This window comes from Callorhinchus milii, unplaced genomic scaffold (assembly GCF_018977255.1).
Source record: "Callorhinchus milii isolate IMCB2004 unplaced genomic scaffold, IMCB_Cmil_1.0 Scaffold1, whole genome shotgun sequence".
NCBI classification, from domain to species: Eukaryota; Metazoa; Chordata; class Chondrichthyes; order Chimaeriformes; family Callorhinchidae; genus Callorhinchus; species Callorhinchus milii.
In genome coordinates this window covers 110,873,865-110,888,497 of record NW_024704742.1, presented here as the reverse complement: position 1 = coordinate 110,888,497, position 14,633 = coordinate 110,873,865, and the positions used below count along the sequence as shown (strand labels likewise).

The following is a 14,633-nucleotide window of genomic DNA, read 5'->3' as shown; positions in this document are numbered from 1 at the left end:
GGTTGGCAAGAATCTACACACAGGTTTGCAGAAATGTTTGGCCCACGGAATGTTTTAAAAAAATGTTTTTTCAAAGTACTCAACTGCCTTGCTCCTTGCTACCTCTGTGACCTACTAACACCATATCAACCTCTCCGCTCAGCAGGCTCCAGCCTGCTCCATGGCCCCAGCTCGGCCTGGCCCATCCTACCATTGGCGGTCAGGCCTTCAGCCTCTCTGACCCATCCCTTTGAAACACCATCCCACAGACAGCTTCACCTCACTCCCTCCCTTGCCTCCTTCAAGGCACGTCTGAAGCCCACTTCGACCGCACCTTCGGCCAACCTCTTATCCCTACACTCCATCCCTCCTGATCCCAACCCCCTGCTCAGGTCCAAATCCCTGATTGTCCAGCACATTGGGACATTGTCCCATTGTGAAAGGCACTGTATAAATGTAATATGTTGTTGTAAAAGTATAAATACAGTTTATTATAATCTAAGAAGCACATCATAGGAAAGTAAAACAAAAGGCAGCTCTTACATGTTTGGAAGCATGAATCTGAAGGGGTATTCATTTATGCCTGGAGGTATAGTGATTAAGTCATTCTCAGTCCTGTAACCTGAACCAAAATAGAATATATAAAATGAAATCTTGCAAAGCAGCAAAACAAAAGCAAAATATTGTGTATTCATGCAGTGTTTTTGAAATGCACTTTTAGTGGAGCAAAGGAGTAGAGGGATCTTGGTGAGCAACCACAACAAGTTGAATTTAAATAGTGCCCGTCACACAGGATAGTGTCGCACAGAGGCAGGTTTGGATGCTCAGCAATGGAGAAGCAGAAGAAGTGATCGTAGGCATTGTCGCGAGGTAGGATCTTAAGGTGGGATTTAACGATAAAAAGGGTCTGAAGCAGAGGGATTGAGGTAGGGAGTTCCATATGTTAGGGATGAAGTGGCTGAAGGCACAGCTACTAATGATGCTGCAGAGTGGTCAAGGGACGTGTAGCAGGTCTGAGCCAGCTGAGTGAAGCGGATAGACAGAGGGATGGGGTACGAGCAGGTCAGATTTGCTAATGCGAGAAAAGATTGGTTTGTCAGGATAAGGATCTTGAATTCGCAGGTTATTTAAGATGGCAGGACATTAGATAAAGCAAATAAAAAAAACTAACTGAATCTTTGTTTTTATAAGCAGAGGAATGGAATACAACAGCAAAAAGGTAATGTTGAGCATTACATGACAATAGTTTTGTATTGTGTACAGTGTTGGGTATCCCATATTAGGAAGGACATGCAAATAAGAAAAAGGGTGTAATATAGATTTATTAAAAACTTACCAGAGAAGAGGTACAAACCGAAAGTTAAGACAGTTTTTTTAATGAAAGTTGAGAAAATAATTAAAAAGGAAATTAGAAACCATTAATTTCCATGGTTGTTGAAATGTGGAAGTCACTGACACATACTATAGTTGCGACATAATTGTACCATAGTTGAAAGGGAAATAGAAAGCGGTTTGGTTGCTGGGATTTTGAAACAGGAGAGCTTCGACTTGCTGGGCTCCAAGTCATATTCCTGTGTGCAGCCCTTTCTGTTTCTATCATTCTTTATATTAAAACAAACTTTTATTGAATGTTTGTTTTGCTGCATTGTGCTACCTGTGCTCCATTGTCTTTCCTGTAAGCTCAGTAAGCAGGGCTTTGTATAAGAGCAGTGAAAAGGTAGCAAGTTACAAGGCTACACCTGAGAGCAATACATTTGGTCTAAACCTGCGCTCAGTCTAGCCTCACGGATTTTTCTGCAAGTGAGATAGGCACAACACTGAATTTACATAATGTTCTGAATTTGCATATTTCAAGGAGTTTTTTTTTAAGATTAACGACATTTAGTTTTCACTTTTAAAACTGCACAGAAGGAATGACACAGTGGAAAATGTTATTGCTTGATCAACTTTTCATAACCTTTTGCCCCCAATATTATTAGATGGACATCACTCGAGAAGTTAGGATGAATATAGGCTTTTAGTCCATTTGATCCCATTTTTCCAGAACATCCACCTACCATCCTCCAAGTACAGCATCAAGCTATTTTATTTAAATGAGTCCACCATCAAGCATCTTTCCTGGTAAAATATTCCAGTCGTTAATTGTTCTCTGAGTAAAGAAATACTGAAATTGGCCTTTAAAACCCTTTACTTTCTCAATCCCATTTAAAATTTTCCATACCTCTATTAAGTTCCCATTGAAATGTCTCCTTTTCAAGATTGAAGGACCTTAGCTTTACTAATTGCTGCTCAAAGCTCATTCCTCTAATTCGTATGGACTAAATCACATTGCTGACTGCATAATGTGTGTAACTACAAAGTAATACAGATGCTGAAACGTAACCGTATTCATTCTGTATTCACATGAGCAAAAACAGTACAAAAACATGCAGATTTACATTTTTTCTTATTGTGATACTTCAGGAAGTTTTTACAGGCCTGGATAGCAGGATTGAGATATCTTTTTCTCTTCCCAAGCTGAAATTGATTTTAATGCCTCTTTTCTCTCTCTTCAATAGAAGTCTGACTGAGATCAAATAATTCTGTACAAACCACCAAAAAGACGTACATTATGATCTCTATGGCTCATTTACGTGCTAAGTCTGAGCAGTATACAGTAAATTATCACTATATCAATAGCTATGTAATTGTCACTGAAATGCACATGAAATCTAAACAATGTCAAACAGGATTTGTCATAGCTGAAGCAGACAGTTGAAGCTATGCAATAGCACATTCTATTACCAACTTGAAAATGTCAAAAGCAGTCATTCCTTTGATTATCTTATCTTATAATCAGTACTGTATTTCTCTACCAAAACATGACCCGTTCCTCCTTGCCCAGGAGGTATTTCCCAACCTGTGCCCTGTGAGGCTGAAAACTGAAACTTTACATTTCATCTCAACTGAAGTCTTGGTATGAAATGATTAGAACCATAGATATTTACAGAAGGAGGCATTTGGCTCATCAAATCTGCATCAGCTCTCAGAACAAGATGTTCACTGAATCCCACTGCTCTGCCTTATAATAATAATAATCATCTTTACATTTGATATAGCATTTTATCACGTCTTCGACAGCATGGTTAGTGTATGTGTGTGCACTCTCTCTATCTGCCTCTGTAGCAAATGGCAGCATTATTCCTGACAGCCATTATTCCTATTTGTATTTTATCTTTTCAGAAGTGAGGAGAGAATTGTGGGTTGTCTTGTACTTTCCTCGAGGCTCATTTGAGAAAAGCGCTTCACAGAAAATATTGCAAAGCGAAGTGACAAAGATTGTTGGCCAGGAAGAGTGATATTCCCTCTTACTTTTTGAATAGTGCCATGGCCTCTTTAGTACCTAACTAAACCAGCAGAAAAACAAGTTAAACAAGCTCCCATAACATGCTTGTATAAAAAGAAACAATGAGTTTCTCCTGGTGTCCTGGATAACAATTCTTCAGGTAACGTTGATCATTCACCATGTTTGGTCATTCTAGTCAATCCTCTGTGGTTGTCTCAGTAGTCTGGACCCTAGGCCATCCAGATGTGCAGTACTACAAGGTATTATAATAATAATCATGTATTTGATATAGTACCTTATCACATCTTCGATACATCTCAAAGCACTTCACAGAATATACTGTAAAGTGAATTGACTGTATATTTGTGGGCAAAACACGGCAGTCAACTGCACAAAGCAGTGTTTCACAAACAATCTTGGATTGAGTGACCAATTTTTTTTTAAGGAATTATTACCCCCCCAGGAAATATGAACCGCCAATCAACTAACAACTGGGTGCCTACTTAATGTTAGGTAAACAGAAGCGTGTAGAGTAAGGAAATCTTCCCAATGTTTCACCTTGCTGGGAATTGAACCCAGGTCTCTCCCTTGTGAGGTGAGTCTCTATTCACTGAGCTACAGGACTCCATTTATCCCCATATTCCAAGATTACGTTTAAATTAATGGGTCTTGAACACAACTCCAGAGACTTGCTTCCTCAATTGAGCTGGACATACAGCACGAATGCTCCTGATGGCAAACTATCTTGGTTTGGCAAGTTAAACCCAGCAGTATCCCAATCCACTATGGGATCCCCAAGCCTTGAATTGTGCCAATCTGTACTCTTTACCAATACTCTCTGGAATTAGGTAAGTGAGGTATGTCCTTCCAAGGAGAATGTGCATTCCATTCCAAACACAGTGAACCTTCCATGTTAGGTAGCATACATATGTGGATGTATCATGTATCAGACATGCGGCTGACAAAAAAAACTCTCCTCTACATTCAGGACATGTGCAGCCTTATTCCTGATATATAAGTGAACATTGTGCAAACTGCCAGTTCTTATTCTTAAATGCTAAGTACAAAGGTTACTTGCAGTAGTCACTTTAGTATGGTGCAATATTGCTGCAGGCATGCCAGATATTTCAGAATTTGGGAGATAAAAGAGTAATGCAACTTTAATATTACATAAAGGATGTTTGTATTTCATTGAATTCCTCTTATTGCCACTGCAATTTCAGAAATGATGTCCCTCCTTGAAGCACTTATTGCGCTACAACATTGCGCTATATCCTTAATAAATGCTACATTGTCCATTAATAGTGAATCTGTTCTCATATTTCAATACAAAAGCGCTGTATTCTGTAGTAACTCATTCCTGACATGTACCCATTATTTATAATAGTTACAGTCAAGCTGCACACAGATTGTTTTAAACTTCACCAGGGCAACTTACTTGATTGTGTTACCATTACAATTAACCAGCTCCACGTCCGATTAACACTTCTTTATGCTTCAAATACTTCACTTCTTGTTGGTATTTTCTTTCTGTCAGGCAGACTTTGGTAAGACATCTGGCATGAGTCTATCGATTGTGCCATTTCTCAATGGCATTATTATATTTCTAACTTAGGCAAGATTTAAGTTGTATTATGGTAAACTTGGGCAAGGTATATTACTGTAAACTTACGCAAGACATGTTATGTTACGTCATCACTAAGAAAAGCAATTGAAATTATTCATTGAAATTATTTCAAAGAATCTGACATTTCTGATCGCAGAAAACTGAACCCAGTCAATGTCTGTAAGTTGCTTAAAATTAACATGTATGCAGATGACACCCAACTCTACCTCTCTGCCTCCACCCTGAACTCCAGGACTACTGGCGTCCTGACTGACTGCCTGTCCAACATCAAGTCCTGGATGAGGGCTAACTTTCTCCAACTCAATGTCAGCAAGACTGAAGCCCTCCTGAGTGGCTCGCACCAGCGCCTCCGCACCTCCGCATCAGCCTCCACGGCTGCACAATCAACCTCACTGAGCCAGTCAGGAACATGGATATCTTGTTTGACCCTGAACTGTTCTTTCTCCCCCACATCCGTACCATGACCGGCATTGCCTACCACCACCTCCGCAACAATGCCAGACTCTGCCACTGCCTCACCCCTCAGGCTGCTGAAACCCTCACTCGTACATTTGTCACATCAAGGCTCGATTACGGGAACTCCCTTCTTATCGGCTTTCCCAACTCTTCACAAGCTGCAGATCATCCAAAACTCTGCAGCTCGTGTACTCTCACACACCAGGCTCCGTGACCTCATCACTCCCACCCTCGCCCGACCCTACTGGCTCCCCATCCCCCAGAGGATTGAGTTCAAGATCCTCATTCTCACCTATAAGGCCATCCATGGCCTTGCCCCCTCCTACCTCTCTGACCTGCTGACTCCCCACCAACCTGCCCACTCCCTCCGTTCATCGGGCTCTGGCCTGTTCCATGTCTCCCACCCGACCGCCCTACCATCGGTGGCCGGGCTTTCATCCTCTCTGCTCCCACATTCTGGAACTCCATCCCACTGTCCCTTTGCCTCATTTCCTCCCTAGCAACCTTCAAGGCCAGTCTAAAGACCCTTCTCTTCGACTGTGTCTTTGGTCTCCCTTCCACCTTTCTGCCTTCCCTCACCCCTACACCACCCCTCCCCCATGCTCGGGTCCCGACACCTGACTGTTCAGCGCTTTGGGACATCCTCCCGACATCCTCCCTCCCCCCTACCTACCTGCCCGTACCCTCCGTTCCTCTGGCTCCGGTCTGCTCCACGTCCCCCGCCCCAACCGCCCTACCATCGGTGGTCGGGCCTTCAGCCTCTCAGCCCCCAGGCTCTGGAACTCCATCCCCCAGTGCCTTCGCCTTGCTTCCTCCCTTTCCTCCTTCAAGGCCGGTCTCAAAACCTTTCTCTTTGACCGAGCCTTCAGCTCCCCTCTCGACTCTCTTCCCCCTCCTCGCTCCCTCCCTTCCCTCCCCTCACCCTGACCATTTCCCCCCTCCTCGCTCCCTCCCTTCCCTCTCCTCACCCTGACCATTTCCCCACTGCTCGGGTCATGACCCAACTGTGCAGCGCCTTGGGACGTCCTCCTGACGTGAAAGGCGCTTTATAAATGGAATCTTGTTGTTGTTGTTGTTGAAAGGCGCTCTGTAATTTTGTTACACTGGAAAACTGGCATTTCACAAACTGATACTCCTATGTCACAAATTGCATTCCAGTGAGCAAAAGTTGCTTTGAGTCTATCGATTGTCCCATTTCTCAATGACATTATTATATTTCTAACTTAGGCAAGACTTAAGTTGTATTATGGTAAACTTGGGCAAGGTATATTACTGTAAACTTACACAAGACATGTTATGTTACGTCATCACTGAGAAAAGCAATTGAAATGATTCATTTAAATTATTTCAAAGAATCCGAGATTTTTGATCACAAAAAAGTGCATCCAGTCAATGTCTGTTAGTTGCTTAAAATTATGTAAAATGAAAAGAGAATTGGTTTGTCATTTATATCTATTTGATGGATCAATTAGCTCTCGATTATTATGTTCTCTATAAAATGGAAATGAACAGCAGTTAAAAGGTATACATTTACAAAATACTCTCCTGTCAACTGTGATTTTTAGACAGTAGTATCTACAATTTCTGTTTCAATAGTTTTCCATGTGAATCTAGATATTTAATGGTACTGTACTAATATGAAATGCTGAAACCCTCATCCATTACATTCAGGCTCGACTACCCCAACTCTCTGCTTGTTGGCCTTCCCAACGCTTCCCTCCACAAGCTGCAGATCATCCAGAACTCTAAAGCTCATGTCCTCTTCTGCACTAGGCTACGTGACCCAATCACCCCCATCCTTGCATGGCTCCACTGGCTCCTCATCCCCCTAGGATTGAGTTCAAAATCCTCACCCTCACCTTCAAGGCCCTCCATGGCCTTGCCCTTCCCTACCTCTGTGACTTGCGAACCTATATCAACCTGTCCACTCCCTCTGCTCAGCAGGCTCCATCCAGTCTGCTCAACGTCCCCCTCCCGGCCCGCACCACTATTGGCCTTCAACTTCTCTGCCCACACCCTTTGGAACTCCATCCCACAGTCCCCTTGTTTTGCTCCCTCCCTTGTCTCCTTCAAAACAAATCTCAAGACCCTTTTCTTCAACCACACATTCGGCCAGCCTCCTATCCCTACTCTGACCCCAACCCCCTGCTCAGGTCCAAATCCCTGACTGTCCAGTGCCTTGGGACATCCTTTCAATGTGAAATGCGCTATACAAATGTAATTTGTTGTTTTAGTTAATATGTTAGTATTCAAAAGCAAAATTTCAAGGGAATACATTATGTAGAGACAACACTGTGTAGGAATGTGTCATTTAGCTGTTTCAACATTTTTTTTGCAGAATATTAGGCAGCATTTAGAAGCACTGATTATTTAAATATTTGGACCAAAAAAGAGATTCACAGCCCTCTCATCCCATGGTCAATTCTTATCTCAAGCAGGATTGAACCATAGAATGAAAGATGAAGATTTAGCAAAATAATTCATTCACTTTTCAATATCACTGCATGTAGAATACCTTTTATAACACTCCCAAAATGATTGCCACTGAATATATGTTTTCACAAACACAGGATCTAAAATGAGTCTTATCCTCACCTCGTATAAAATCTCTGATTAGAGATGAACAGTAACAAACAAAAACACTGGTGCAGACATAATGTTGAATTTTTGCATCAAAGTAGCAATCTTTCATTAAACATAAAAACTACAAGAGGCGGGGAAAAATACAATAAAACTTCAAAAATGCAAAGTATGGGAAATGAGCATTGCTAAGTATTGGCACTGACACAAATTGGCAGTAAAGCAGGTGATCATCGATCTTCCCCATTTGTAAAGTTGTGCCAGTTTTATCTCTTAGAATAGATAATTTATTTTTTCAGCAAACTAACTGCACAATTTGATACAGAGAAGTTTTCATTTTGTTACAAGAGGGTAGTAGTCCGAAGTTACTAGGTTTCTGGTGACTGATACACAGTATACAACACGATTGCAGGACAGTGACACACAGAACATGCTGAGCTACACTACACCAGAGCAACTATGTTACATGGTAAGGGGTAAAGGGTTACAATTACTACTTACCTCTTACCTGTCCTAATAACAGGTTTTTGTAGTCAAAATACTTCACTTCTTTGCTGTAACTTGTAGAGGAGTTGGTGCCATTTGATTCTGTCCAGTGGACTTTGGCTTCTCCTCTCACATGGAGTGTAAGAGACTGCAGCTTAGTTTCCTCAATCACTTCCACAGTGACCCGGCCAGAGACGAAGTCTCCACTGGAGAACATTGGGGCAATGTTATCAACAAAATCATCATAGGTTATTGCAAAAATCTTCACCTTTCCCATCTTGATAATAAACAAAGAGTTTTTTTTAAAAAAAGAGGACGATCTCGAAAGGGAAGATGTTGTTTCTGGCCAAAACAGAAGGTGAGATCAGGGAAATAGCAATAAAGAGTATCTGGCCTCAGGGAGCCAGACAGAGGTGCTGTTACCCAGCTTAGCTCAGTCCGTAAGATTACAGTATTGGCCACTGCCACTTGTGATCTGATCTTTAGATGTGACCCAAAAGAACCCCAGTTTGTCTCTGTATAACTTTATAGGGCTGCCGCGGATCTGGTACCACTGATCAACAACTGATGATTCGTTGGGGAGTTGTTACGAGAAGCACATTCACTGCCTTTTCCTGTTCTGAAACATGAGTCTGTTTTAACACCGCCCTGTGGGCAGCTACAGTACCACAGTCATCACGACTCAGCACTCAATCACTTCAATCATGGCAGCAAAATGAATGAAGCTATTCAATTCCTGCATAATATTTGAAACAAAATTCTTAAACAGTCATGGATTGAATTATCACATTTTTAAAAATGTTATTATATTTGTTTTGATGGGATTATTACCCCCGGAAAAGCTCCGATCTGCAATCGACTAACAACCGGATTCCTACTTAAGGCTAGGTAAACAGGGGCATGTGGAGTAAGGAAACTTGCCCAACATTTCGCCCTGCCGGGAATCAAGCCCAGGTTCGTTCTCTTGCAAGGCGAGTGCTCTAACCACTAAGCTCCAGGACTCCACACTAAGCTACAGGACTCCACAGGCTTTAATAATTAAAGTCTCTACAATTTCTTCCCTTATTTATTTTAGTACGCTAGGTGGAAAACACCTGGACCTGGAGATTTGTCTGACTTCAAACTCATTAGTTTATCCATTGCCATTTTTCTGTGTATAATCAGTTTCTGCTCGTCTCTGAAATCCAGGTTTACCTTAATTTGTGGTTCCAACTGTCTTTTTCAATGTGAAGATGACAGCAAAATATTCATTCTACAATTGTGCCAGGTTCATACTCTCTACTATTTATCTGATTAACACTCTTGCTGTTGATATATTTATAAAATACGCTGCAGTTACCCATTTAGTTTTTTTCCATATTATTTTATTGTCTCCTCTGCTTTTCTCTATATTCCAGCCGACACTCCAATGCACTGTTGGGGTTGTGATATAATGTTAGATGTGCCTTTCAGGTGAGACGTTACTGTCTTAATAGTGTGAAGAGGCTTGTCACCGTCCCTTGCATTTCATTTGCATTATCATTTTGTTAATACAAGGATTGACAATTTATTAACTATGGTTGCTTTGAATTATAATACAACCTTTGTCTTTTAAGGGTATATATATATTAAACAATGATTTGGTCACTCAATCCACAATCGACCAACTAACAATTCCTGCTACTTTATTCCAACTAATTCCTTCCTGATTCCATCAATGCTGATCTTGTTAAAGTCTAGCACTTTGATTTGTGATCCTAATTTTTCCCCTTCAAACCTGATATTCTATCATATTATAGTCACTGCATAGATCATATCTCGCTTGCAAGTGAGAGACCTGGGTTTGATGCGCGCGCGGCAAGGCAAAACTTTGGGGAAGTTTCTTTACTCCACATGCCTAATAATAATCCCTCAAGGAAATATAAAAAATAAAAAAATAACAATTTGGTTACTCAATCCGCGACTGTTTGTGAGACATTACTGTGCACAATTGGCTGCCGCGTTTCGCCCACAAATGTACAGTCAATTCACTTTACAGTATATTCTGTGAGGTGTTTAGAGACATCTAGAAGATGTGAAATGCGCTATATTAAATGCAAGGATTATTATTATTATTATTCTTATCTAACAAGTTTAATTTATCGGTAATAGCCAACAAATTACACAGTCACAAACCACACTTTACAATATGCATTATGTTAAATGAAAGTATCATTATTATTTTATTCCTAAAATGCACCTTTACCACCGGATTTGTGACTATTTTGGGCTCATCAGTCAAGAAATACCTTCTGAGCCAGCCCAGGCTGTTTTGAGGCAAAGATAAACAATACCTTTCTTCCAGTTAATGCAAAGTGGCAAACACTAACTCACTCATGCATAAAACCTGATTAGCTGCAACAGTTAATGTATATAGTTATATATAATATATAATAATAATAATATTTACTGGCGTTAGCAATTTCACCCCCAACCCCTCCATCTCGAATTACAATTCACATATTACAAATGTACATATCGGCCATTAGATGGCGAATGTCTGATCACAGATTCAGCCCCTGTGGTGACTTGATTATTTACATTGTGTTTTCCAGATGTTGTACGTTCTGGATACTTGCATCACAACACAAACAATTAGCATGTCAACACACATCTAAATATATAGATATACAGAAAAGACTGATCTAGATACACACGAATGAAGATTGTGGGAAAGCAACACTCCTTAATTGTTCAGCAAGCGATGTCCAAAGCTTTAAGCCACTCTACATGATCTGCCCCCATTCGTTTCATTTTAAAATATGAAGAAAATGCAGAAAAACTGATTTGTGGAGTTCTACGTATTAAGATCTGTGCAAAAAAAATCTACTCCCACAATCGATCGGAAATAAATCTAAATACGCATGTGAGCAATAGCAGTCTCCAACCACTGCGTGTATATATTTATATACACATATATATTATACACTGTATTAGAACATACTAAAACATGGTCAGCCATTCTTGCAAATATTAAGTGCTGTACATAACAACTGTGATATTTTAATCCTCATTTGATCTCAATTTGATTACGAAAATAATCATTGATTATACTGAATGATATATTCATCCACTCAGCTGAGTTCTTCTGACAGCATCTGTGTCTTGATGTACGGTTCACAAACACGCAAACCCATAGGAAACCCGGATAACACAAGACCTGATATTAATCTGATGTTAACATTTTACCAGGAAAGCACGCTCTTGCTTATTTAGTAATAAATCAAATAGGATACACGTTTTTAGATTCATTCAATGCAAAGCGTTTTTTTTAGTAAAAAAGCATTCTCTGAGCATTTGAACAGAAATTTGCCAACATCTGCCATTATTTGGGCAGATGCATTCCTGGCTAATTGAGTACAAATCCTGTTGACACATCACACGATTGTGAGGATAGAGCAAATCTACCCTTCACCCTCTGCACTGCCCATCGCTTTGCTTATTTGAAATTCTCAGGCTCGGATTCTTCGCTAACATAAAGAATTGAACATGTTTCATTACCTTTACATGTGCAGCAACACCTCAAGCAGACAACAGTTCCTGGCAGGTTGTGTGAGGATCCCTGAGTGCAATTCTTTGCTGCAAAATCCCAAATGGCTGGAGCATCACATCACAGGGGCACCTCCCACAAAGCCGGCAGTAAATCCATAGCAGATCTCCTCCACCCCACCCCCCTCTTTTAATTGTCTGGACTTCAACCTGTATAAAACATCTCTCTCTTCCACGGAATATGCTTCCCAGGATTTTTACTGTGATTTCTAGGCAAATGTTGCAGCCAATATGCGCAAAGCAATGTCCCACAGCCATGAAGTGGTGACCAATTTTATTTGGGGGATTTGCAAATTCTCCTCTCTTTTGGAATAGTGGCATGGGATTTTTAACATCCACCTAAATAGGCAGGCAAGACAGCAACGAAATGCCAACTTTATGTAGCGCCCTTCATGCAGGTAACAACTTGAAGCAGTTAACCTTGACCGGCCGCTGAAACCCTCATACACACCATTACATTGAGGCTCGACTATGCAAACTCACTGCTTGTCGGCCTCCCCAACTTCTCCCTCCATCCTGAACTCTGCAGCCTGTGTCCTCTCCTGCCATAGGCTCCGCGACCCTATCACCCCCATCCTGCCCAACTCCACTGGCTTCCCATCACTACTGAGGATACAGTTCAAAATCCTGGTCCTCACCTTCAAAGCCCTCCACAGTCTTGCTTCCCCCTACCTCTGCAACCTCCTAATCCCCTACCATCCTGTTCGCTCCCTCCGCTCTGGGCTGCTTCACATCCCCCGCCTCGCTCGCCCCACTATCGGTGGACTGGTCTTCTGCCACTCTGCTCCACCCTCTGGAACTCCATCCCGTAGTCCCTCTGCCTCGTCCCCTCCCTCGCCACCTTCAAGACCCACCTCAAGACCTTCCTCTTCGATCGTGCTTTGGATCTCCCTGCTTCACCCCCACCCTCCACCCTCCCCCACCCCAACGCTCGGGTCTGTAACTCTCTCTAGTCGAACACCTTGGGACATCCTCCTGACATGAAAGGCGCTTTACAAATGTAATTTTGTTGTTGTTGTTGACACACAACCGACGAGAGAGGGATGATGACTATAGGCAGTTGAACCTGAATCCTTGGTGTGCACAGATTTAGGAAGTCTGAGGAATAGGCCAGGCAGGTTAAGGAAATTGGAGCTGCAGCTGAGAAAATGTTGACAGAAGCCAAGGAGTATGGCTTCTGTCTTGTCAACATTCAGCTGCAGAAATTTAATCTCGGCCTTGATGTCTGACAAGCAAGCAGACATAACATCAGTGGACGTGGGGTCGTAGCAAGACGAGGAACAGTAGATTTGAGTGTTCTCCACATACATGCGGAGGTTGACCCCCATGTCTGTGGATGATATCACCGAGATAGAGCATACAAATAAAGAAAAGTGAGGGGGTTGCAAGGATGATGTCTTGGGATACACTGCAAGTGACTGTGAGTGGTGGGAGGAAATTCATTTGTGGAGACGTAATCATAACAGTGGATCATGAAGGACTTACATAAGAACATAAGAAATGCTGGACGAAAAAAGACCAAGGTCCATCCAGTTCGCCTTCCATCTTCCTGGTGGTCACATGCACATATGTCCCAAGCTACCTATCTACTATATCCCATAATCTAATTTGTGTTTGAAAGAATCAACATTTCCTGCTTCAACCATCTCCCTAGGGAGCCTGTTCTACAGTTTCACTATTCGCTCACTGAAATTGAACCAGGAGAATGTGGTCCGAACTGAGGTGGATTAGGGAGGACAGGTGATTGAGGAGGGTGGCATGCTTAACTGTGTTGAAAGCAACTAAGAGGGCCAGAGGGCAACAGAACTAGGTTAAATGGCTCGTCCGAAAGGCAGCACCTGCAGCATTAGAGTGTCAGCACAGACTATGAGTCCTGTAGCTCAGTGGTTAGAGCACTCGCTTTGCAAGCGAGAGACCTGAGTTCAATTCCAGGCAGAGGGCGAAACCTTGGGCAAGTTTCCTTACTCCACACGCCTAATAATAATCCCTCCAAAACCAAAAACAATAATAAATTGGGTCATTTTCAATCTATGACTGTTTGTGGAACATTGCTGTGCGCAATTGGCTGCCGCGTTCGCCCACATATATACAGTCAATTCACTTTACAGTGTGTTCTGTGAAGCGCTTTGGGACGTCCTACCGACGTGAAAAGCGCTATATCAAATGCAAGGATTATTATTATTATTATGAGTTCTAAGTTCTGACATGGGGTTTAAACCCACAACCTTTTGACTCGGAGGTGAGAGTGCTACCAACTGAGTGAACCGGATGAACTGAACAACGGCAGGTTATTTGACTATGAAGAACATCAAATCGGATCCTAATTCTGTACTCAACCAACATTCACATACTCATGCCCATACTTTCGAGCAAAAGCCACTGGATGGCAATAGTGGGTGTGAACCCTGACTGATTTATTTTCCTCCCTCCACTCCCGGGCACAAGAATTCACAGGATTACATATTAACTGCAATCAGAAAACTCAGCCGACTAATATTAAACCCATTCCTTTCTGGGCTGCATGGTTAAGTGCTATACAAGGTGATGTCTTTATCCAATGGTCCATTGGGAAACAGTTATGTTTTTCCATTTGATGAAATGAATCATATCACT

The 14,633-nt window shown here is 41.9% G+C and overlaps 1 protein-coding gene across 1 annotated transcript in view; it reads right to left on the bottom strand.

The window, feature by feature from the left end:
- LOC103178418 overlaps positions 1–9,059 on the bottom strand; it is a 46,379-nt gene extending 37,320 nt beyond the window's left edge. The window contains 2 exon segments of the mRNA XM_042346985.1: positions 523–601; positions 8,469–9,059. Of these exon segments, the coding sequence (XP_042202919.1) occupies positions 523–601; positions 8,469–8,730 (341 nt within the window). The 5' untranslated portion in view covers positions 8,731–9,059.
- Positions 9,060–14,633: the final 5,574 nt, after the last annotated feature.